Below are 23926 nucleotides of genomic sequence, written 5' to 3'. Positions count from 1 at the left end.
GTATTCTATATTTGATGAAAGTGTCTCCATTGGGTTTTCCGTAAATTACTTTCCCACCTTTTTTTAACGAGCGCTTAGGGGTGCGCGCTCCTTTACGCGCACTGGCAGCGTTACGGGAGTCCTCCATTTTGTGTTTCGGAACAATCGAGACACAAGATGGAGGGTAAACAATGTTCGGAATGGATAGAAGGGGGAACTGTAGAGACTTCTTGACCCTCTAGGTTTTCTGAGGGGGGCTTAGGAGGCTCATAAACGTTAAAAAAAAAAAAAAAATTCTTTAATTTTTCGCGGGGGTAGCGCCTGGTGCGCGCACCTTTAAGCGTACCCGAAAGCGTACTTTGGTGAAAAATAGTGAAAAAAGTTAGAAAAAAATAAACGCTTTGAATGATCAGAGTTAGGGTAGCTCTGAAAAGAGCTTTTGGGTTCTGTGGTTGATTTAGGTACCTACAAGTAGGTTCCAATACACATTCTTAAATTCAGGAGGAATATTCTATTCCCCTCATCTGAGAAGTGCACTCCATCTCCTCTGTAGATGTCTTGCATGTTGTAACGCAAGTTATTATTGTATAATGAACCCATTCCATAGTCTCTCATGTAAGCAGAAACAGATTTATTTACATGTTTCCGTGCTTTCTCAAATTGTGGACCAAATTGGTTGGACCAGTTCCATTTCTGTCTTTGGCATATATTGGAATATACCAAGGCAGTGTGGGGAAAAAGTATCATCAATTGATGAAAGGTGTCCTTTAATAGCATTTCCAGACCTACCCCAGTTAATGTGCCTAGATCGTTTCCACCACAGTGCACAATTATAAGGTCAGGTTCTGGCAGATGCAAAAAGGTTTTCACCAATGGTATCAATTGGTGACATTTTAATCCTCTGTGGCCAATCCACTTGATTTCCACATTTGATAAATCAAGGTTATGAAAATTTCTGCTAGCTGCATACCTTTGAGCCCAGTGGATGTAGCTATGTCCAATAACCCAAACAGAGTACATGATGTGAGAAGGTTCTGGTCCAGTCAGATGAAGTGTGGGAATGAAATGGCAGTTGGAACAGTAGGAGTTCACAAAAAAATAATTGTGGAGTTTCTGTGCTCTTGAATCACTAGCAATGATTGGTGGATTCAGATAGTTGAAAACTGAAAGTTAGGGTGTATGGTTATGTTGTGTGAAAGAAGCAATTTGAATGGTTTAAAAAAAGTCACCAAAAGCAAAAATACCCTGTATAGGCTGCTGTATTGACAGGTCAAACATCCTTGCTGAGTTAATTTGCAACATTGTAAGATAAACTTTTGAACCTTAGAGTTCAGTTAGGAGGGAGTTGCTATGGTAACAGATAGAAAGGTTTGAGAGGGGGATGGGTGTTGGTTTGAAAATAGTGAGGGAAGAGTTTTCATTGGTTGAATTAAGGCATATGTGTACAAAGATAGAGATTTTCTATGCCAGTCTTGGTTTCAGTGTATTGAGAGCACACCTTCTCCTCTGCTAAAGAAAAATTGGTGTGTGTGTCTGACACTGTTTTCAATCTCCAAAAGCATTTCTAAAGGTAAGTAATGATTCATTTAATTTAGATAGAGATTTATTTTCTCTATGGAGAATATTTGGAAGCAGATAGTTATGTTTTAGAAGTGAAATTGTATGTTAGTATATAAGTCCTGCGCAGTGTTTTTTACATGTTATTTAAAAATCGATTTTGGGTGCAAATGAATGGTATTTTTATTTGGCCTTTTTTATGATTGCCATGTGCAGTTGATGCATGACTTTAAACATGGGTAATAAGTGATGCACTGGTGGCGCCAGGCTTTTATAAATGAGGCCCTGACTTTGTTTGATGATATTGAGTGGTTGTAGTTAGGTTCTGTGCAGTGTTTCTTACATGTTATTGAAAAATCGATTTTTGGGTGCAATTGATTGGTATATGTATTTGGCCCTTATTTATGAATGCCATGTGCAGCTGATGCATGACTTTAAACATGGGTAATAAGTGACGCACTGGTGGCGCAAGGCTTTCATAAATAAGGCCCTGACTTTGTTTGATGATATTGAGTGGTTGTACTTAGGTTCTGTGCAGTGTTCCTTACATGTTATTCAAAAATCGATTTTTGGGTGCAATTGATTGGTATATGTATTTGGCCCTTATTTATGATTGCCATGTGAAACTGATGCATGATTTTAAACATGGGTAATAAGTGACGCACTGGTGGCGCAAGGCTTTCATAAATAAGGCCCTGACTTTGTTTGATGATATTGATTGGTTGTACTTAGGTTCTGCGCCGTGTTTCTTACATGTTATTGAAAAATCGATTTTTGGGTGCAATTGATTAGTATATGTATTTTGCCCTAATTTATGATTGCCATGTGCAACTGATGCATGACTTTAAACATGGGTAATAAGTGACGCACTGGTGGCGCAAGGCTTTCATAAATAAGGCCTGACTTTGTTTGATGATATTGAGTGGTTGTACTTAGGTTCTGTGCAGTGTTCCTTACATGTTATTCAAAAATCGATTTTTGGGTGCAATTGATTGGTATATGTATTTGGCCCTTATTTATGATTGCCATGTGCAGCTGATGCATGACTTTAAACATGGGTAATAAGTGACGCACTGGTGGCGCAAGGCTTTCATAAATAAGGCTCTGACTTTGTTTGATGATATTGATTGGTTGTACATAGGTTCTGTGCAGTGTTCCTTACATGTTATTCAAAAATCGATTTTTGGGTGCAATTGATTGGTATATGTATTTGGCCCTTATTTATGATTGCCATGTGCAACTGATGCATGACTTTAAACATGGGTAATAAGTGACGCACTGGTGGCGCAAGGCTTTCATAAATAAGGCCTGACTTTGTTTGATGATATTGAGTGGTTGTACTTAGGTTCTGTGCAGTGTTCCTTACATGTTATTCAAAAATCGATTTTTGGGTGCAATTGATTGGTATATGTATTTGGCCCTTATTTATGATTGCCATGTGAAACTGATGCATGATTTTAAACATGGGTAATAAGTGACGCACTGGTGGCGCAAGGCTTTCATAAATAAGGCCCTGACTTTGTTTGATGATATTGAGTGGTTGTACTTAGGTTTTGCGCAGTGTTTCTTACATGTTATTCAAAAATCGATTTTTGGGTGCAATTGATTGGTATATGTATTTGGCCCTTATTTATGATTGCCATGTGCAACTGATGCATGACTTTAAACATGGGTAATAAGTGACGCACTGGTGGCGCAAGGCTTTCATAAATAAGGCCTGACTTTGTTTGATGATATTGAGTGGTTGTACTTAGGTTCTGTGCAGTGTTCCTTACATGTTATTCAAAAATCGATTTTTGGGTGCAATTGATTGGTATATGTATTTTGCCCTAATTTATGATTGCCATGTGCAGCTGATGCATGACTTTAAACATGGGTAATACGTGACGCACTGGTGGCGCAAGGCTTTCATAAATAAGGCCTGACTTTGTTTGATGATATTGAGTGGTTGTACTTAGGTTCTGTGCAGTGTTCCTTACATGTTATTCAAAAATCGATTTTTGGGTGCAATTGATTGGTATATGTATTTGGCCCTTATTTATGATTGCCATGTGCAACTGATGCATGACTTTAAACATGGGTAATAAGTGACGCACTGGTGGCGCAAGGCTTTCATAAATAAGGCCTGACTTTGTTTGATGATATTGAGTGGTTGTACTTAGGTTCTGTGCAGTGTTCCTTACATGTTATTCAAAAATCGATTTTTGGGTGCAATTGATTGGTATATGTATTTGGCCCTTATTTATGATTGCCATGTGCAGCTGATGCATGACTTTAAACATGGGTAATAAGTGACGCACTGGTGGCGCAAGGCTTTCATAAATAAGGCCCTGACTTTGTTTGATGATATTGATTGGTTGTACATAGGTTCTGCACAGTGTTTCTTACATGTTATTCAAAAATCGATTTTTGGGTGCAATTGATTGGTATATGTATTTGGCCCTTATTTATGATTGCCATGTGCAGCTGATGCATGACTTTAAACATGGGTAATAAGTGACGCACTGGTGGCGCAAGGCTTTCATAAATAAGGCCTGACTTTGTTTGATGATATTGAGTGGTTGTACTTAGGTTCTGTGCAGTGTTCCTTACATGTTATTCAAAAATCGATTTTTGGGTGCAATTGATTGGTATATGTATTTGGCCCTTATTTATGATTGCCATGTGAAACTGATGCATGATTTTAAACATGGGTAATAAGTGACGCACTGGTGGCGCAAGGCTTTCATAAATAAGGCCCTGACTTTGTTTGATGATATTGATTGGTTGTACTTAGGTTCTGCGCCGTGTTTCTTACATGTTATTGAAAAATCGATTTTTGGGTGCAATTGATTGGTATATGTATTTTGCCCTAATTTATGATTGCCATGTGCAACTGATGCATGACTTTAAACATGGGTAATAAGTGACGCACTGGTGGCGCAAGGCTTTCATAAATAAGGCCCTGACTTTGTTTGATGATATTGAGTGGTTGTACTTAGGTTCAGCGCCGTGTTTCTTACATGTTATTGAAAAATCGATTTTTGGGTGCAATTGATTGGTATATGTATTTGGCCCTTATTTATGATTGCCATGTGCAACTGATGCATGATTTTAAACATGGGTAATAAGTGACCCACTGGTGGCGCAAGGCTTTCATAAATAAGGCCCTGACTTTGTTTGATGATATTGAGTGGTTGTACTTAGGTTCTGCGCCGTGTTTCTTACATGTTATTGAAAAATCGATTTTTGGGTGCAATTGATTGGTATATGTATTTGGCCCTTATTTATGATTGCCATGTGCAGCTGATGCATGACTTTAAACATGGGTAATAAGTGACGCACTGGTGGCGCAAGGCTTTCATAAATAAGGCCCTGACTTTGTTTGATGATATTGATTGGTTGTACATAGGTTCTGCGCCGTGTTTCTTACATGTTATTGAAAAATCGATTTTTGGGTGCAATTGATTGGTATATGTATTTGGCCCTTATTTATGATTGCCATGTGCAACTGATGCATGACTTTAAACATGGGTAATAAGTGACACACTGGTGGCGCAAGGCTTTCATAAATAAGGCCCTGACTTTGTTTGATGATATTGATTGGTTGTACATAGGTTCTGCACAGTGTTTCTTACATGTTATTCAAAAATCGATTTTTGGGTGCAATTGATTGGTATATGTATTTGGCCCTTATTTATGATTGCCATGTGCAGCCGATGCAAAACTTTAAACATGGGTAATAAGTGACGCACTGGTGGCGCAAGGCCTTTATAAATCAGACCCTGACTTTGTTTGATGATATTGAGTGGTTGTACTTAGGTTTTGCGCAGTGTTTCTTACATGTTATTGAAAAATCGATTTTTGGGTGCAATTGATTGGTATTTGCATTTGGCCCTTATTTATGAATGCCATGTGCAGCTGATGCTTGACTTTAAACATGGGTAATAAGTGACGCACTGGTGGCGCAAGGCCTTTAAAAATAAAGCCATGTGTTGCTATTGTATAAACTTAAATATGTTGCAATTTATTGTTTATATTGTTTGCTTTTTAACATTACTTTGTTGTTTGCTAATAGTGGTCTTTCATGTGTTTTTTTAACAGAACAACAGATTCAAATCAACTTCTGAAAAGGAAGCAAAAATGCCTTCAAGGCAAAGAAATATCAAAAATACCATACGGAAAAGGAGAACATCAACAACAGAGTTTATGGAATCCTCTTCAACAACTACTTCAAAAAACACCAGAAAAGCTTCTGGTAAGCCAATTAAGTCTTTTCTTCGCAACATATGTCGTAGGAAAAAAAATGAAATTGCTAATGTGAATATACAGAAAAAGTCAACAAATCTAAAAAGGAAAGAGAAGCCCACAAAAAATGTTTCCATTGGACCAGGAGAGAAGAGAATGGTTAGCAATAGAAGGGTAAATGTTTTTAGGGACATTCGTAGGCGAATGTTTCGCAATAGGGTAGTTTTAAATTTGCTAAAAAATGAAAAGAAAAGTAAACTAAAAGCTGCTTTTTACAAGAAAAAGAAAAGTGTAGAAAAGATTGTTGATCAGGCTTTTGAAGTTAAGAAAAAATTATTTATTTTAATAATCAATAGAATTAGGATACTTAATAAGGCAATGGATGTTTTCAAATCGAACAGTAGATGGAAAAGAATTATTAATCGGAGTAATTTTTGTGAAGTATTTTCTGGTGAATGGATGCATAGTTCAAGTTCTGAGCCTTTTTTTAATGAGGAGAGTTACTTTCAGGAAAATGATTTGGTGCATGCAGTTGACACCAGTGGTCGTGCATATGAGGTGAAAGATAGTTGTGTGATGGAAAAAGAGAAACTTGTATCTAGAGATGCAGAAGAGGTCTTAGCTGATGAAGTTTTAGGGAGACGTACTAAGGGTCCAGTGTACACATGGAAATGCAGTAGTATTTGTAGTGTGCGACAGGAATCAATTGATTTGCTTCGAAATTTCTTACGTACATATAGTAAAAAAAGTCTCAAACAAAAAATGAAGATCCTGCAAGAGTTAGATCCTTGCAGAGTGAGAGAAAGCACAGGTTTGCAAGGGCATTCACTAGCATGTCTTTCTAGAAAAGTTTGTCGGAGTGTTTTTCATCATTTTAGGATGTTAGCAGTGCATCATAATAACGTAAGGAAATTAGTGAGGAAGTTGTATTATGCAAAAAGTCCTGCACTTAAGCTTAAACAGTTAAATAGTGCTCTTTTGCATGGATCTGAAGTGGATGTGAAGACTATTTGTGAAGAAATTGAGTTTTGTTATTTTGGGAACAAAGAGGACAGTGTAGAAATAGATATAGTAATGGATGGTAATGCAGAAGATAATGGACAAATTTCAAGTATTGAAAAGTTTGATGAGGAAATTATCAAGTTTAAGGTGAAATCAAGTGAGAGGCCTAATGTAACTTGTGTGTGTTGTCGACGGACTCATTATAAAATTCAGACTAGGTTAGTTGATTTATATGCAAAAAGTGAATTGGAAAATAATAGTGAATGGGAGGATTTTGTAAGTTATTTGTTGGTGGAGAATTCTTTTGATTTGAGTTTGGATCAGCGTATTTGCACTTATTGTTTGAAAAAATTAAATGAAAATAGAATGCCTGCAAGAGCAGTTTATAATAATCTTCAGTTGATAGATATTCCTTCTGAATTGATGGATCTAAATACTTATGAATCTATTTTGATTCAATGTGTCCATCCTTTTCAGGCTATTGTTCGCATGGAGCCTAAGACAGGGAAATTGCCTCCATCAGATTTACTGAGAGGATTAAAGGGAAGAGTTGTTTATTTGCCTCTAGATGTAAAGAAAAATATTAATACAATTGGTGTAGAAAGAGTAGAAGAAGATCCTTTAGTTATTCTAGTTAATGGGGTTCCAACAAAGAGTAAGAAAATTTGGCAAGATTTAGTGGATGTTAAAAAAGTCAAGAAGGCAACGTTGTATTTAGTTAAAAACAATGAGTACTACAAACATGTAAGTGTTGGAGTAGAGGAAACAGCTACAGAAGAAGATAGTGATTCTTCAGTTGGTCAAATTGAAAAAGTTGATGTGTCTAGAACTGAAGAAATATATGAACATTATACTGTTCATCCTTTGCATTCCAAAGAAGTAATGGGAAATGCAATTGACTTGTTTCAAATGAAGGCAGCAAAAGGAAGTCCCATTAGTGTATGGGAAGAAAGTTTGGAAGCTCGTTGTTTTCCACAATTATTTCCAACAGGTTGTGGTGGACGATATGATGATCGACCAGTTCAAATTCCTGCAGCTGAATACCGGACTCTAAGATTATATGCAGAAGATCCAAGGTTTCGTCAATGCATTCCATATTTATTTCATCTACTGTTTGAAAGTGATTTGTCTGGGCTTTCTTATGCAGTTAATCATATATTAAAAAGTGGACCTCATTTGCAAAATGTATGTGCAAGGGACTTTATGGAGAAAGTTAATCTGCAAGACAGTATTTTGGAATCTCAGCTAATCAATCTCATGGCATGTCAACGTGGAACCAACGAGTATTGGTTTCGTCGTCATGGAGAATTGAAATGTATGCTAAGAAACTTAGGAACTCCTACATGGTTCCTCACTCTTAGCTGTGCTGAGTATGCCTGGGACGATTTACTTCAATTTCTACGAGAGGCAAATGAAAACATACCAAATATAGAATTGAAAACACCAGGAGAACTGTGTTCTTTAGATCCAGTGAATGTTTGCAGATATTTTAATCATAGATTTGAAGCTATGATGTCTTTTATTACCAACAAAAAAAATCCTCCCCTTGGAGAGGTTTTGGATTTCTTTTGGAGGAAGGAATATCAAGCGAGAGGTGCTCCTCATATACATATGTTGTTGTGGATTAAAGATGCACCCAAATTTGGATCAGATTCAGATGAAACAGTGATGAGTTTCATTGAAGAGTATTCAACATGTGCTGTTCCAAAATCTACTGAAGAAAACAATTTAAGGCAACAAGTTTTACGTTTTCAATCTCATCGTTGTGGAAAGTACTGTCGTCGAAAATTTAAAAACAAGGAAAAGTACTACACGAAATGTCGTTTTGCATTTCCTCGACCAGTGATTTCTAAAGGAAGAGTAAATAATTTGATGTCATCTCTACGACATACTGTGACGAGAAAATCTCCCAAAAACACATATAATTTGAAAAGAAATGAAGAATCTAAGTACATCAACGATTACAACCCAGTGATTTTGTCCATGTGGAATGCTAACATGGATATTCAGTTCGTTGCTGACAACTCTATTGCTGTGGCTCGATATGTGACATCTTACATCACCAAAAAAGAAAAGACAGAACTGAAGGAAATGTGGGAGGACATTTCACATGAAAAGAGTCTAAGCAAGAAATTATACAGTTTCAGTCTGAAGATGTTGTCGCATCGAGAAATTGGAGCATATGAATGTTCTGATCGGTTATCATCAGCAAGTCTCTATGCCAAATCAAGAACAATCATTTGGGTGAGTCTTGGTCTTGCTGCAACACGAAACCGAGTTTTGAAATCTGTACAAGAAATTGAATATTTGGCGGAAAAAGAACCAAACAGTACAGATATTTTGAAGACAAATATGTTGGATACATACTATCCAAATAGAAGTACTCACCTTGAGAACACATGTTTGTATGAAGTTCTTCAAAACTACAGTTATAAGAGGAACATCACAGAAGATATCAATAATGGAAAATATGCACTCATTGGCTATGAAGGATGTCTAGTGAAGCAGAAAAAAGGCCATTTGATTAATCATCGAAAATTGAGTTGTGAAGTTCCAGACAAAAGAGAATTTTACTATTTAGCTCTTTTGCAACTCTTTAAGCCATGGCGTACAGAAGAGGAACTACTTGGAGATTTTCTCTGTTATGAAGACTCTTTTAATGCAACTAAGGATACCATAGAATGTCCTATTTTTCTAAATTATCTGCAAATGTTGAATGAAGAAATGGAGCAAGAAACCACAATTGCTGAAGAGATAGCTAGAAACAGTTCTCAAGATAGTCAGAGTTCTACTTCATTGAGCCAGGATCCACTAGGAGGACCAATTATCCAAAATGAAGCTGCCACTGCCATGGATGAGGTGGAAAGAGCTATGGAACAAGCTCAAGAGGATGGAGTTAACTTAGAAGATTTGGTAACGCAACTAAACATTGAGCAGAAAAAGATATATGATGAAGTCACAGAGCAGATTGAACATGGATTCAGACATGAGAAAAAAGAGTGCTCATGTATATTATTTGACCCTGTCCGACTGTATGTAAGTGGAGAAGCGGGGACAGGAAAAAGTTTTCTAATTAAAGCCGTTGCAAGTTATCTGCAGAAAAGGACTGATTCACCACTGTCTTGTGTTGTAACTGCTCCAACTGGTCTGGCAGCACATAACATTAAAGGGATTACTCTACATCGTTTATTGATGCTGCCAGTTGAACATGATAATAAATTGCATTACAACAAGCTATCTGGAGATGCGTGTTCTGAAGTTTCAAGAGTCTTGAAGAAAATGAAACTTCTTATCATAGATGAAGTAAGCATGGTCTCAAATCTAATGCTTGCTTTTGTGCATTTGAGAATGCAAGAAATTCTTAAAACAGACTATGATGTGTTATTTGGAGGAAAACACATTATTGTTTTTGGAGATCTATTGCAGTTGACTCCAGTAAAAGGACAACCAGTGTTTAAAATGCTCACGCATGAAGATACCAGGAAGTCCCTTGGAAGCATTGGAAATGTTAATATATGGCTAAATTTTAAATATGCTGAACTGCTTCAAAATATGCGACAGGCCAAGGATGAAGATTATAAAAATATTCTACAAGATGTAAGAATTGGAAAAATGACTGAGAAAGGGAAAAAAGCTTTGCATAGTCGATTAATTTCAAATTTGTATGCAAATGAAAACATTCTTCCAGAGAATATTTTTAAAAAAATGACTGAGAAGAAATCTGGGATATGTTTGATGCCAACTCTGCAAGAATGTTCCATCTTCAATCAAAAAATGTTAGACTTAGAAAATGAAGAGATTGTGAAACTGGAAGCAATAGATAAAATAGAGCATATGGGTGCAACAATTGTTTTGTCAGAAAATTTGAAAACTAAATTGCATTCATTGGAGAAAAGTATTTCAAAAACAGCTGGTTTTGAAAAGACTCTGAATGTGTGTTTAAATTGTCGTATCATTTTGAGAAGGAATTTAAATGTTGAAAGCGGTCTGGTAAATGGAGCAATGGGTTATGTTGTTGATTTTGTGAATTACAGAAATAGAGATGGAATTGAATTTTTAAAAATAAAATTTGATGGCATTGAACAAGTACAACAAATAAGTCGTTGTTCTGCTAGATTTTTACTTGTAAAAGACTTATATGTTCGCCGAAAACAGTTTCCTGTTTGTTTGGCGTATGCGGTGACAATTCATAAATCTCAAGGTTTAAGTGTAGATAGTGCATTGGTGAACATTGGAAGATCTGTGTTTAAAGAGGGTATGGCATATGTGGCATTATCTCGAGTCAGAACTTTATCAGGATTGTACTTGATTGCGTGTGATGAGACAAAGATTTCTGCCGATCTAGATTGTGTTAAAGAATACAATAGGTTAAGAAGAGAGTATGCTCCACATTTGCCTCAATATCCTCTGTTTGAAAAACGTGTGGTAGGCCGAAAAAGAAGAAATGAGGATAATTGTAGTGAGGTAGTTGCAAAAAGACAAAAAGTAGAGAAAACTGTAATTGAAAACAGGAAGAAAAAGAATTGTGGAGAAAATGTTGTTGGATTTCAGTTTGAAAACAGTTCTGGTGTCAACTGCTATGCTAATGTAGTGGTTAATGTTGTTTTTTTTCTTAAAAGTTTACAAGAACAGATTGTTGAAAATCGGGATCAAAGATTGTGTGGTTTATTGAATTCTGTGTTTCAGAAATGTAGCAGTGTTACAGCACAAATAGAAAGTGTAACAGAAATTCGAAATATTTTAGATTTGTGTTCTGGTCAAGATAAATTTTCACAGAACATTCAGCAGGATTGTCAGGAATTTTTAATGTATATGTTTGGTGTTTTGGAAGATGAAGGTGTAGATGTAGATAATCTTTTCAGTCTTTCTTATCAATGGCAGCATGACTGCCACAATTGTAGTTTATCAAGTACTACTACAATAGACACTGAAAGATTTATATATTTGACTTTACCAGACTGTAAATCAGTGTCTTTTAAAAATCTAGTTAAAGCAGCAGATCATAATATGGTGTGTACCCAATGTAACTGTACAATGCTGTCCACATTATTTATACAAAGGTATGGGCAGTATATTATTTTAGTTTTCCAACGATGTAGACCTGATGGAACTAAATTGACAACTTCTATCAAAAATTTTGTGGCTTCTCAGTTATCAATTTCTGGAAGGACCTTTACAACTGAAGCTATTATTTATCATGATGGATCTTCGACCACCTCAGGACATTATACATGCTACTTAAAATCTGAAAATGGATGGAGTTACTGCAATGATTCTCATTTAACTTATAAACAACGTTTGCCTTATGACTCTACAAATTCTTATCTAGTGTTTTTAAAACCAAAGTTTTAGTAAAGGGAATTGGCCTTTGAAGACGGGAATAGTTAATAAAAGTTAGTTAGTTAGTTAGTTAATCTAATATTTGAAATTATTTATCTCATGTAGATACTTTAAGTGGATCTCAAAGTAAAAAATACTGATATATCTGACACAAATTGGCCGTGAGGAAAATGTAAGATATGATGTTGTTAGAAGTTGATGAAATCGAAGTTATAGAGCACAGCAGACTTTTTTTCACCAAAAGGACCTTCACTATCTGCAATCTCATGTAGATACTTTAAGTGGATCTCAAAGTAAAAAATACTGATATATCTGACACAAATTGGCCGTGAGGAAAGTGTAACATATGATGTTGTTAGATCTTTTTTCATAGGAAGTCGATGAAATGGAAGTTATAGAGCACAGCAGACTTTTTTCCACCAAAAGGACCTTCACTATCTGCAATTTGGTCTCACGGAAAAGTAAGTGAATCAAAGATTAGTGTACTTATATGAGATGTATGTTTGAATGGGTTTTTTTAAACACAATCTTTTAGATTGTGTTTTTTTTTTCCCGCTGTTATATGATGAAGACTTTGATCTCACTAATTTAAGTGAAATTCAATATATTCTGAGAACAGCAAAAATAAATAATGTAACATATTGTAGAAGTTATTGTGTAGTTTGCATTGTGTAATTTATATTGTGTTCACATTGTCTTATACTCATTTTCTTTTTCACCCTTATTTACCTCTCTTTACTAATTTACACTCTTTTTTCATCGCTGTTTCTTTAGTGCACTTCATTCACAACTTCTTAATCTAATAGGAACTGTCTGCATTTCCTCTGTTCCTTCCACCACTTTTTATCTTTTTCATATTCTCACAGTACCACTGCTTTAGTTTCCTAACCCTCTCTTTCTTTTTCTCCTTTTTTTTTCTTTCGCATCCATTGTACTGTAGTTCACTTAGTTCTTCCTTTTGTCTTTCTGTGTACTTACTCTCTCACTCCTGTTTTATCCATCGTTCTATACTAACTTCATTCCTTTCATCCCTTCACTCTGTTACTTTACTTCACTCACTCTCAATCATCTTCTATTCCTCTTTTTTATTTATAGTTTCTCAATCAGACTTCTCTCCTTTTCACTCATTTTTCTTTTATTTTCTTATCTTTACTGATTTTGATTTGATATCTTACATTCTTTTAGTATCTTATTTACCTTTAGGAATTTGTTCTCTTTCTATTTCTTTTTCCTTTTTTTTTCTCTTTCTACATTACTTTCTTTCTGTTTTTGTATCCTTCACTATTGCATCATTTCTTAGTAAACTTTTGTAGATTTTTAAACCTCATGAACTGTTGTTTCTATTTTATTATATATTTTTAAGAAATTATAACGTGTTTTTTCTTTTATCTTTCATAGATACAAGTTTGCATTGATTATATGGTAAGTGTGTTTACAAAATCTTTTTTGTTATCACCTTTTGTTTTATTTTCACTATTTTTCTGTCACCCTACCGCACCCCTATTTCCTTACTTTGCTTCCCTCACTTATTCTTTTGTTCCATGTTTACTTCCGACCACATTCAATTTCTTTCAGTACTTCTGCCTATGCACACTCCTTCACTTACCTTTTTTACTGGTTCACTTAGTCCCTTTGTGACAGTCCTTCTTTTACTCTCTCTCTTGTTTGTCTCTATTACTCCCCATGTGTTACCCTTATTCACTTACATGTACCCTCTTTCACCCCTTTTTACTTATATTCACTGATATTTACTTTCCCTCAATCACTGCTATTCTTTTCCTCTGATTCCGTCACTACCTGACATTCCCATACTTAACTGTCCTTCTTTTTACTTTCAACATCCATTTACAATCTCCCTTAACCTCTGCTTTAGTCTTCTTCCTATTTCTTCTTTCTTTTGCTCCCTTATTCATTTTTCTTTTCTCAGTTACTTCCTTTTACACTTTTTATCTGTCTTACTATCTATTACACAGTCCCTCCTTCATTTTTTTTTCTTTTTTTTTGTTAGTGCGCTGACGGTACGCGCACCGGTGCGCGCACCGAAAGCGAAATATAAAAAAAAATATTTTAAATTAAAAATATTATCTCAATATACATTATAGTGTTCATTTTTACAAAAACATACTTTAGCAATTCACTAAAAAACACATAGGTATGAGTCTATATAAAAAGTTAGGAATTAGCATTAAAAAAACCTATGAAATTCACTGAAAAAACCAAAGGTTTCACACCAGTTATAGTTAGGAATTAGCATTTAAAAAACCTATGAAATTCACTGAAAAAACCATAGGTTTCACACCAGTTATAGTTAGGAATTAGCATTTAAAAAACCTATTAAATTCACTGAAAAAACCATAGGTTTCACACCAGTTATAGTTAGCTGGAAATTTTACTGATATAAAACCATTGAAATTCCCACGTTATAGTTAGTCGGACTCACTATAACTTGCGCGTGCAATGCACTGCTGATGACATCACATATTACATCACTCATGACATGGTCAGTGACATCACTCATGACACCATCCTTGTGACATAGTGACAGACCTCCTTTCACTATAATGTAACCCTTGAGACACATATTCAAAAATAGAAACTGAAATTTTTAAAAAAATGGAGATACCTATATCAGTTACAACAAGCAATTCAGTAATTCCACTATCTATATACACATCCACTCATTCACCAATAGTTTTATATAGTCACTCATACATATACTCACTCATCATATGAAGTGATACACCTATACATCCTGTTACACACCGACATTCATCCAAAAGTTACTCACACACATATTCACACGTGCAGATAAACTATTGGACATCCATTTATTTGAATATAGAGTTATACACACACTTCCACCTTACTTCTATTTAAAATTACACATATTTATTCTCTTAAACAATCACTTATAGAAACACATACTTATTTAAACAGGAACTCTTACAATCTCTTACTCTCACATATACTCACTTATATACATCAATATTCATATATACTAGATTAAAACATATGTAGTTACTGATAAAGACACTAGTGAGACAGTCATTCACTCACTAACAAACACATATAGACACTCATCCACCCATACAGTCCTGTACATATGCTGTCTTCAAAACATAGAAACAGAGAGTCAGTCACTCATGCATCTATGTGCTAAGTAATACCCCCACCAAACCATATAGACACTCATACTGATACTAAGAGAAACATCTAATAACCCATATACATACGCATGTAGCTACTTACCAACACATGTAGCCACTTATACACAAAGTAAAACACTAATATATATATTTAAATATTTAAACATTACTCACTAATATTTACTTTTTCAGAAAGGCACATATTCACTGGATGGTGTCATCAGTGATGTCATGAGTGATGTCACTGACCATGTCATGAGTGATGTAATATGTGATGTCATCAGCAGTGCATTGCACGCGCAAGTTATAGTGAGTCCGACTAACTATAACGTGGGAATTTCAATGGTTTTATATCAGTAAAATTTCCAGCTAACTATAACTGGTGTGAAACCTATGGTTTTTTCAGTGAATTTAATAGGTTTTTTAAATGCTAATTCCTAACTATAACTGGTGTGAAACCTATGGTTTTTTCAGTGAATATATATATATATATTATATATATATATATATATATATATATATATATATATATATATATATATATATATATATATATTACTTCGAATCTTCTGATATATATATATTACCTACAACTTCGAATCTTCTGATATATATATATATATTACCTACTGGCGGTTGCCAGTAGGTAGTTATAGTTAGGACCTATTATCGATAGGACAACCGCAACATTCTATTTGGAATAACTTTGGCGTCGATTGATGAATCTTCTTGAAATGTTACAAACTTTTGGCTAGCTCAGTTCCGCTCCTTCCCTGGAAGTTTGTGGGCAAATGGTGAAGTGGGGGCTGAGAAAAAGGGGGGTCCCAAAACGTGTTTTCCCCATGCAATTTTCCATAGGACCTTTGGACACGGCTACAGCCCGAACGGAATTACACCAAATTAGGCAGAGAGGTAGTCCTCAGTTCCAACTTGTGCCTTTTGCTTATATGGTGTCAATCTGTTCATTAGTTTCTGAGAAAATTACGGTTAAAGTCACGGATATATCTATGGGCGCAGTGGATCCCCGGATTGTGCGAGGATTGGCATCGTAGCATAAGCGCACCGTCCCGATCACGCGCTGAATTCTAATCGGCTGTCATTTGGTTGTAAACATTTAAAACCAGGAACTCTTGGCAGCCATTTTATGCCTCCGTAGAAGCGAGGCTGAGCAAGTCAGTGAAATATGTGAGCAAAACATGAACAGGGGCAGGGTAGACACACCCTGACCCCCTACCCTACGCCTGCTCTGGGGTCTCATAAGGACCCGTAGGGCAAAAAAAGTAAGAACTTTTTTTTTACAAAAAAAGTCGCGAGATGCACGTAGTATCCGCGCATTTCGCCTCTGAAAAAAACGAACCATGTATTTTTGAGATATATATCAAGCTTATGTGTATAAATGTTGAGTGGCCCTAAAAAGAGCCCTTGTGTTTATTGAGAGATTTTAGTACTTATAAGTAAGTACCGATGCAGATTCTAAAGTTTATGAGCCAGACTCTGTTCCCTTAATCTGTAAAATGTACAGTCACTATCTCTTCTATAGATGCTATGCATAATGAAACGCAGATTGTTGTGGTATATGGACACTATTCTATAGTCTCGTAGGAAAAGTAGAAACAGATTCATTCACATGTTTCCTAGCTTTCTCAATCTGTGGACAAAATTGATTGGACTAGTTGCATTTCTGCCTTTGGCATATGTTAGAATAGTAAAAGGGAGTTTGGGGGAAAAGTGAAATTAAAACAGAAAATAAATGATTTGTTGTTTAACAACATTCTACGCAGAAAACTACAGTGCATGTTTCTGTTTTTTAAAAGCATGATTCTTATTGGTTATCAGAACGTGATTGAAAATACCATTACGTAGGATAAGGTTGTATATTGAGAAGTCGAACACACTTGCTGTTTTATTTAGTAAGATTGTGTGATGAACTTTTGCGTTCTTCGGGGACCAGCATTGCTTTTTTGCATGGGTAGATGCTAATTTGAAAGTGAGAATAGATTTCACTGCTCTGTCTTTCAAAATGCAAAATAAGTTTGCTATGGGAGGGTGGGAGTCGTGAGAGTCCTGCACTGTCAAAGCAAACAGCAGTATACCGGGGGGTAGGTACCCCGGGACACTGCAGGAGCCGGTCGTGGTAGGTATAGACTCTGGTAAAGATCTGGTAAAGGAGTTAGCCTCAGAATTATACTTTAAATTATAAATATCATTTCTATTGAGGACTGCTACCCCCCCAAAAAAAAGACTTATGTACTTTATTATTTTACTTTTATTAAAACAATAAATAACTGGAAATATAACAAAATGATAAAAATACACTAAATAACTAGAACTATAACTTTAACAAAACAATATAATAAACAACATATAATATGGACTCCAATAGAAGTACTGTAGTTAATCTGCAAAACAAAAAAGAAAATTAGTGTTTAAAATTAGATTGATGTGACTAAATGAGGTCAAACATTACAAGTCAAAGTAACACTTGACGATATTTACAGTTTTTTTAATGTGTGCAGTGTGCCTGATAGATGTCACTTATCTTATAGGCTTGCATTCAAACGGTGTCTGTACAGAAGTGCCTACTGCGTCATATTTATATTACAGATGAACAGGTCTTTAAAATGATTCAAAGAAGAGACAGAATTAGGTGAAAGATCAAGTCATTATGCAGGGCAGAACTCCTGTGCCAATTTTGTGTTACTTTTCTCATGTTGAAAGTGACGCAAAAGTGGTGCAAGGGGTTTGTAAATAAGCTCTTTTATTTCTAATACATTTAATTGGAGGCATTGTATATCTAGGCTGCTCTGCTTACTTTGTGTAAACACTGCGAACAGTAGAGTTCATAACTTCAACTCAGCTTTGGTTCTACACGTTAGAGTGGACAGCAGCGTCCATAACTTTAAAAAAGAAAGAGAAACAAGGTGAGAGAGAGAAAGAGAGAGAAAACGATATTAAAACTGTGAGAGAGAGAGAAAGTTATAACTGGAGCAGATTTACAAACCCAGCCTCCACCACCCATGGGCCGTCCTCCCTGTTGTTGCCACCTCCTTTGCTATGCCTTATCAATCAAATCTCTTCACTTGACCTTGGATGTACTCGCGTTCAAAACGCTTCCACTGGCCATTGTACATGCAGACTTTGGTCCACCCGTTTTATCCATTTTTGCACTTTGAGATATAACCTCCTACCTCTGTTCTTCATCTCCTACTTTCTTTCTTTCAAATTCTCTTGTAAAGAGCTCATCAAGCCTTCAAGACAAAATGTAAGAAGGCTGGGAAACTACTTTATATGTGAGTTCTGTATGGCATCCTAATACCCAATCATGTAATTTCATTTGTACTACCTTTGTGTAATGTACTTCAGTTGCAGTGTTCATTCTTATCTGGCTGTGTGCGTTATGACAATTAAAGGGACCATTTTTCTGCATATTTTTAATAGTGACACCGTATTGAATGTTTAGAAATTAATTTCCTCAAGTCTTAAAAAAGGTGAATGCAAGAAAAGTTTCTTGCCGCATATGTAAGACTGCTTTCAAGAGGAGACCCCCAATAAAGAGTACTGGTGTGGAACTGCAAGTATGCGGAAGCACTTGCAGACTAAGAATCCCGTCAACTTTGCAAGGAAAGAGTTAAGAAGATTGAGAGAGGCTCCTCCTGCTTCATGAGAAGGCCCAAGTACCAGTGGAGGAACACCGTCAACCTCTACTGCACAGCCTAATATTCGTCCCCAATTTTGAACCCTTTAAGAGAAAAAGTAAGAAGGTTGGGAACTCTGTATACCATCTTAATACCTAATTATCCATTAGTTATACAGAGATTAATCCTGTATCAGACCCATCTGTACAAGTGTGAATTGGAGATTATCTGCCACCAAAAACACCTCAAGTACTTATATCCGTTAATTTTTAACTTCGTCGACTAGTCATATTGAGAGTATTTAGCTTAACGTTATCTGTTAAAAATTTGTGAATCTTTCTGGCTTCACACAACTAGTTTATGCCATATTTGAGACATCGGTGTTATAAGCTGGAACAGGAGGATATACTTTCTTCAATCTCGGCAATTTATTGTTGACTTATGTATTCTGCAAACAGAAAAAAGAGTTACAAATGTATATGTTGTACATATGTTCAAGGTTAATTTTAATGTACATAAAAACAATTGTTCTCAATAGGATTGGGGATGAAAAGCAATCATCAGAGGTTATCTTTTGCAAGTAAAATAGGAAATAGCATTGCATTATACAAATGTTAGGCCGAGATTGGTCACTCACTTTATTCACAAACTCTTGGCCTTGATCTAACAGAACCCTTTTTGGACTTCCATGATCTAGAAATTGAGAAATAAACATCAAGAAAAATTGAAAGAAACATCTTCAAATAAAAAAATTCAAAACAACTTTTTCACTTTGTATCTGAAGTGCAGGTTGAAAACGTATAACCAATATTTAAATGAGAAACATATGGGTTTCAGAAACAAACGTCTATAAGACTATCACATTGGAGATTTATATTTTATAAAAATATTTATAGAAGCAAGAAAAATTATAACTCATACATTGTTCAATTTTAAATGACATATTTGGCCAATAAAATCGGGAGGACTTGCTTTTTTTTCTCGTTTTGTCGATATCAGAATGCCCACTAATTCTACTAAAATATGACAACAGCACAGGTATCTGTCTGCAAACATATGATATTCGCAAATGCTTATCTCAGAATGCTTTCTATCATGAAATGTTGAAGTCAAACCTGATAACTCCATTAGGTCTGTTGCAATTTTCGGCTGATAACATATGGAGAGCAATCAGTGGATCTGGTGTGTCGAGTTGTTGACCACCACCTGGTATAGTGCATGGGCAGGAATAAACAGCTTGTGGCAATCAGTACGTCCCATTGAATGAGACATCTGTATAATGAGATAGAACAGGGGACAAATCAAGTTTAAGGTTATTGAAAAACTTGGAGAGCGTGCTAAAATACAATATTGGCCAATAGATTACATGTGCAATGCATTGGGAGGAAGAAGCATGAGGGCACTACTTAAAAAAATTAAAGGCAGCAGGATTAAGTGATTTGCCCAGAAACATCGCGTACCAAGGCAAGATATTTGAGATATTAGAGCTGGAAACCGTGCTAAAATACACTATTGCCGAAAACATTACTTTTGCAATGCATGGGGCACGTGACGCACTACTCACACGAGAAAAACTAAATTGCATTAAGTTGAACAGCATGTAGCACACTTCTGTGGGAACGGCCACGTGGCGCTTGACAAATTAAAGAAACATAGCTTTATTAAGTGATTTGCGCAGAAAAAAGGATAAGAAATAAAGTTTAAGGTTATTAAAAAAAACATGGAGAGTGTGCTAAAATACAACATTGGCCAATCGATTACATGAGAAGTGCATGGGGAGGAAGTAGCATGTGGCGCACTACTTAAAAAACTTAAAGGCGGCAGGATTAAGTGATTTGCCCAGAAACATCGCCTACCAAGGCAAGATGTTTGAGGTATAAGCTGGAAACCATGCCAAAATACACTATTGCCGAAAACATTACTTTTTCAATGCATGGAGCACATGACGCACTACTTACACGAGAAAAACTAAATTGCATTAAGTTGAACAGCATGTAGCACACTTCTGCAGGAACGGCCACGTGGCGCTTGGCAAATTAAAGAAACATGGTAGGATTACTTGATTTGCACAGAAACAACAGTTACGAAGTCAACTTTAACGATATAAAAAAGCAGAAAAGTGTGCTTAAAAACATTGTCAAATCGAACAAAAATTTGCATTTACACGATATTTAAAAATTGTTCAGATTAATTAATTTAATTACTCTTAAAAAAAGTGCTCACCTACGAAGAAGTGGATACGAACACTATCAATTGCTGTGACAGCGCAATAGGAATTGTTCAAGAAGGTTGGCAGGTTATAAATGCTTTGCAGAAGGATGATTGGTTGATCATGATGTCACTGAGTGTGAGAGCTGTGATTGGGCATGTTGTAATTGAGCATGCGCAAATAAAATGAAATACGTTAGGGGTACATAGCCAGACGGTGGGACGTATTGAGCGCATGCGTAACATTAACACGCATGCGCTACCACATAAATGCATCTGCAAAGTGAAGGCAACTCCTAGGGGGTACATACACAGATGGAGTTCGGATGTCAATAGACCACCGGCTCCCGCAGGAGGTGGGGAGCCGGTGGGACAGTGGGGGAATTGGAGACCCTCCTACGGTCCCTAACGGTGACGGCCAAAATAAATAAAATAAAAAGTCCGTTCCGGGGGAATGGGGTCCCCGGGGCCTTGTAGTGGCTTCATGAAGGGGCTATGCAACCCTCCTCCATAAAATAATATTATATAATTAGCCATTCCCTGGGGGCTGGGGACCCCGGTGCCCGGAATCGGCCACGGGAGGGGGGCCACGCAGCCCCCTTCCCATAAAAAAATTGAATATGGATACTCCGCTTATTCTCCTCGTACCATAAGCGCACCCTTCCGAACATGCGCTGAATGCTAATTGGCTGTCAAGTGGTTGTCAACATTCAAAACTAGAAACTGTTGGCAGCCATTTTATGTCTCGGTACAACGGAGGCTGAAGAAGCCTGTGAAATGTGTGTTTAAAACGTGAAAAGGGGTAGGGTAGACACACCCTGTTCCTCTAGGTCTCTTCAGGGCCACTAATTTGTTTTTATTTTTATATTTTAGTAAAATCTCGGGATGCACGTATGATCCGCTCATTCTAGCGATATAAAAAAAAAAGAGAAGTGGGCTTCCGCGCGTCTTTGGTAATTTGGATTCTTTCAACTGTTTAGAGGAGATGCAGCAGTGCTGGATCCAGGATCCACCACTGAGTAAGAAAAGGTAACAATAACACTATTTACCTGCTAAGTGAATTTCCTTTCATAGGCTAACATTGGCTGGTTTCCCTTGCAAATTCTTTTAAGTGTGGGGTTTTGGAACTTTAAAATATTCACCTAAAATCATCCGAACTACAAATTCCAATTTACTCACCTGTTATCAGGAGAGCAACCAGTGCTGCATCTTTTAGCCCAGCACTGACCCTGAAAAGTAGTTCTAAGCATACTTCCAAGTAACTTGTATTTCCTTCCATAGGAATCCCGTTCCTATAAAAAAAATGAATACATTTATAGTTGCGGGTCAGGCTCTAGGGGATGGGGTCCAGGGCCCAAAAAAATTAAAAGGAAGGGGGGCCACCCACACAATGTAATGTAATTTAAAAAATAAAATATCTAAAAATAAATAGTTAAAAAAGAATTTGTAAATCAGTATAAAAAAATAAAAATAAGAATAAATATATTTAAAAATTGTCACTTACAAAACCTTTAAAATTCACTGAAAAAACCATAGGTTTCAGACATGTTATAGTTAGGAATTAGCATTTAAAAAACCTTTGAAATTCACTGAAAAAAACATAGGTTTCAGACATGTTATACTTAGGAATTAGCGTTTAAAAAACCTCAGAAATTCACTGAAAAAAACCACAGGTTTCAGAGGTGTTATAGTTAGTTGGACATTTCACTTGTACAAAACCATTGAAATTCCCTCGTTATAGTTAGTTGTACTAAATATAACTCTCGCGCCCGCAATCCACTGCTGATGTTCTCACATATTACATCATTCATGACATGGTCAGTGACATCACTGATGACATCACTGACGACATCTCAAATTACATCTAATAGGCCACTCCCCTTTTTACACCTCTCTCCAACGCAGCTCCGTGGCGCTTACTGGAGGTACCTGCTGGGCTAGTTGGTCCCAGGGCACCCCTGGATTGAAGAGACATTAATTCCCCAACTTAAAATGCACCAGAGGGCGTGTTTGCACACATATCATCTCAGGTCCCGCCCCCTGCCTTCACCACTGCAAAAACACCCTGTGGCGCGTTTTAAGTTGGGGGATTAAGTCCCCTTGAGTCCTGAGGTCCCCTGGGGTCCAACTAGCCCACCAGGTACCTCCAGTAAGCGCCAAGGAGCTGCAATGCAGAGAGGTGTAAAAAGGGGCATGGCCTCAGAACACCTCTCTGCAACGCAGCTCCCTGGCGCATACTGGATGTACCTTTTGGGGTAGTTGGCCCCCAGGGACCCTCAAGTTTGAAGAGGAATTAACTCCTCAACTTAAAACGCACCACAGGGCACGTTTGCACAATGGTAAAGGAAGGGGGCGGGGCCTGAGGTGACATGTGTGCAAACACGCCCTGTGGCGTGTTTTAAAATGAGGAATTAATTCCTCTTCAATCTTGAGGTCCCCTGGGGGCCAACTAGCCCAGCAGGTACCTCCAGTATGCGCCAGGGAGCTGCATTGCAGAGAGGTGTTCAGAGGCCACAACCCTTTTTACACCTCTCTGCAACGCAGCTCCGTGGCGCTTACTGGATGTACCTGGTGGGCTATTTGGCCCCCAGGGCACCTCAGGATTGAAGAGGAATTAATTCCCCAACTTGAAACCCGCCACAGGGCGTGTTTGCACACATCTCACCTCAGGCCCCGCCTCCTTCCTTCACCACTGTGCAAACGCGCCCTGTGGTGCGTTTTAAGTTGGGGGATTAAGTCCCCTTGAATCCTGAGGTCCCCTAGGGTCCAACTAGCCCACCAGGAACCTCCAGTAAGCGCCACGGAGCTGCGTTGCATAGAGACTTCTCTCTG

At 36.9% G+C, this 23926-nt stretch overlaps 2 protein-coding genes across 3 annotated transcripts in view; one reads left to right on the top strand and one right to left on the bottom strand.

Moving 5' to 3' along the window:
- PRRX1 (paired related homeobox 1) overlaps positions 1–23926 on the bottom strand; it is a 424833-nt gene that overhangs the window by 235720 nt on the left and 165187 nt on the right. The gene's annotated exons all lie outside the window — the stretch shown is intronic.
- LOC147748889 (uncharacterized) lies at positions 1445–13652 on the top strand. Its single transcript, XM_086964438.1, has 2 exons — positions 1445–1549; positions 5620–13652. The coding sequence occupies exon 2, from the start codon at positions 5659–5661 to the stop codon at positions 12115–12117; it is 6459 nt and encodes a 2152-aa protein (XP_086820564.1). The 5' UTR covers positions 1445–1549; positions 5620–5658; the 3' UTR covers positions 12118–13652.

The sequence above is a fragment of the Lissotriton vulgaris genome, chromosome 1_1 (genome assembly GCF_964263255.1).
Source record: "Lissotriton vulgaris chromosome 1_1, aLisVul1.2, whole genome shotgun sequence".
Lineage (NCBI taxonomy): Eukaryota > Metazoa > Chordata > Amphibia > Caudata > Salamandridae > Lissotriton > Lissotriton vulgaris.
This window is presented reverse-complemented; position numbering and strand designations above follow the sequence as displayed.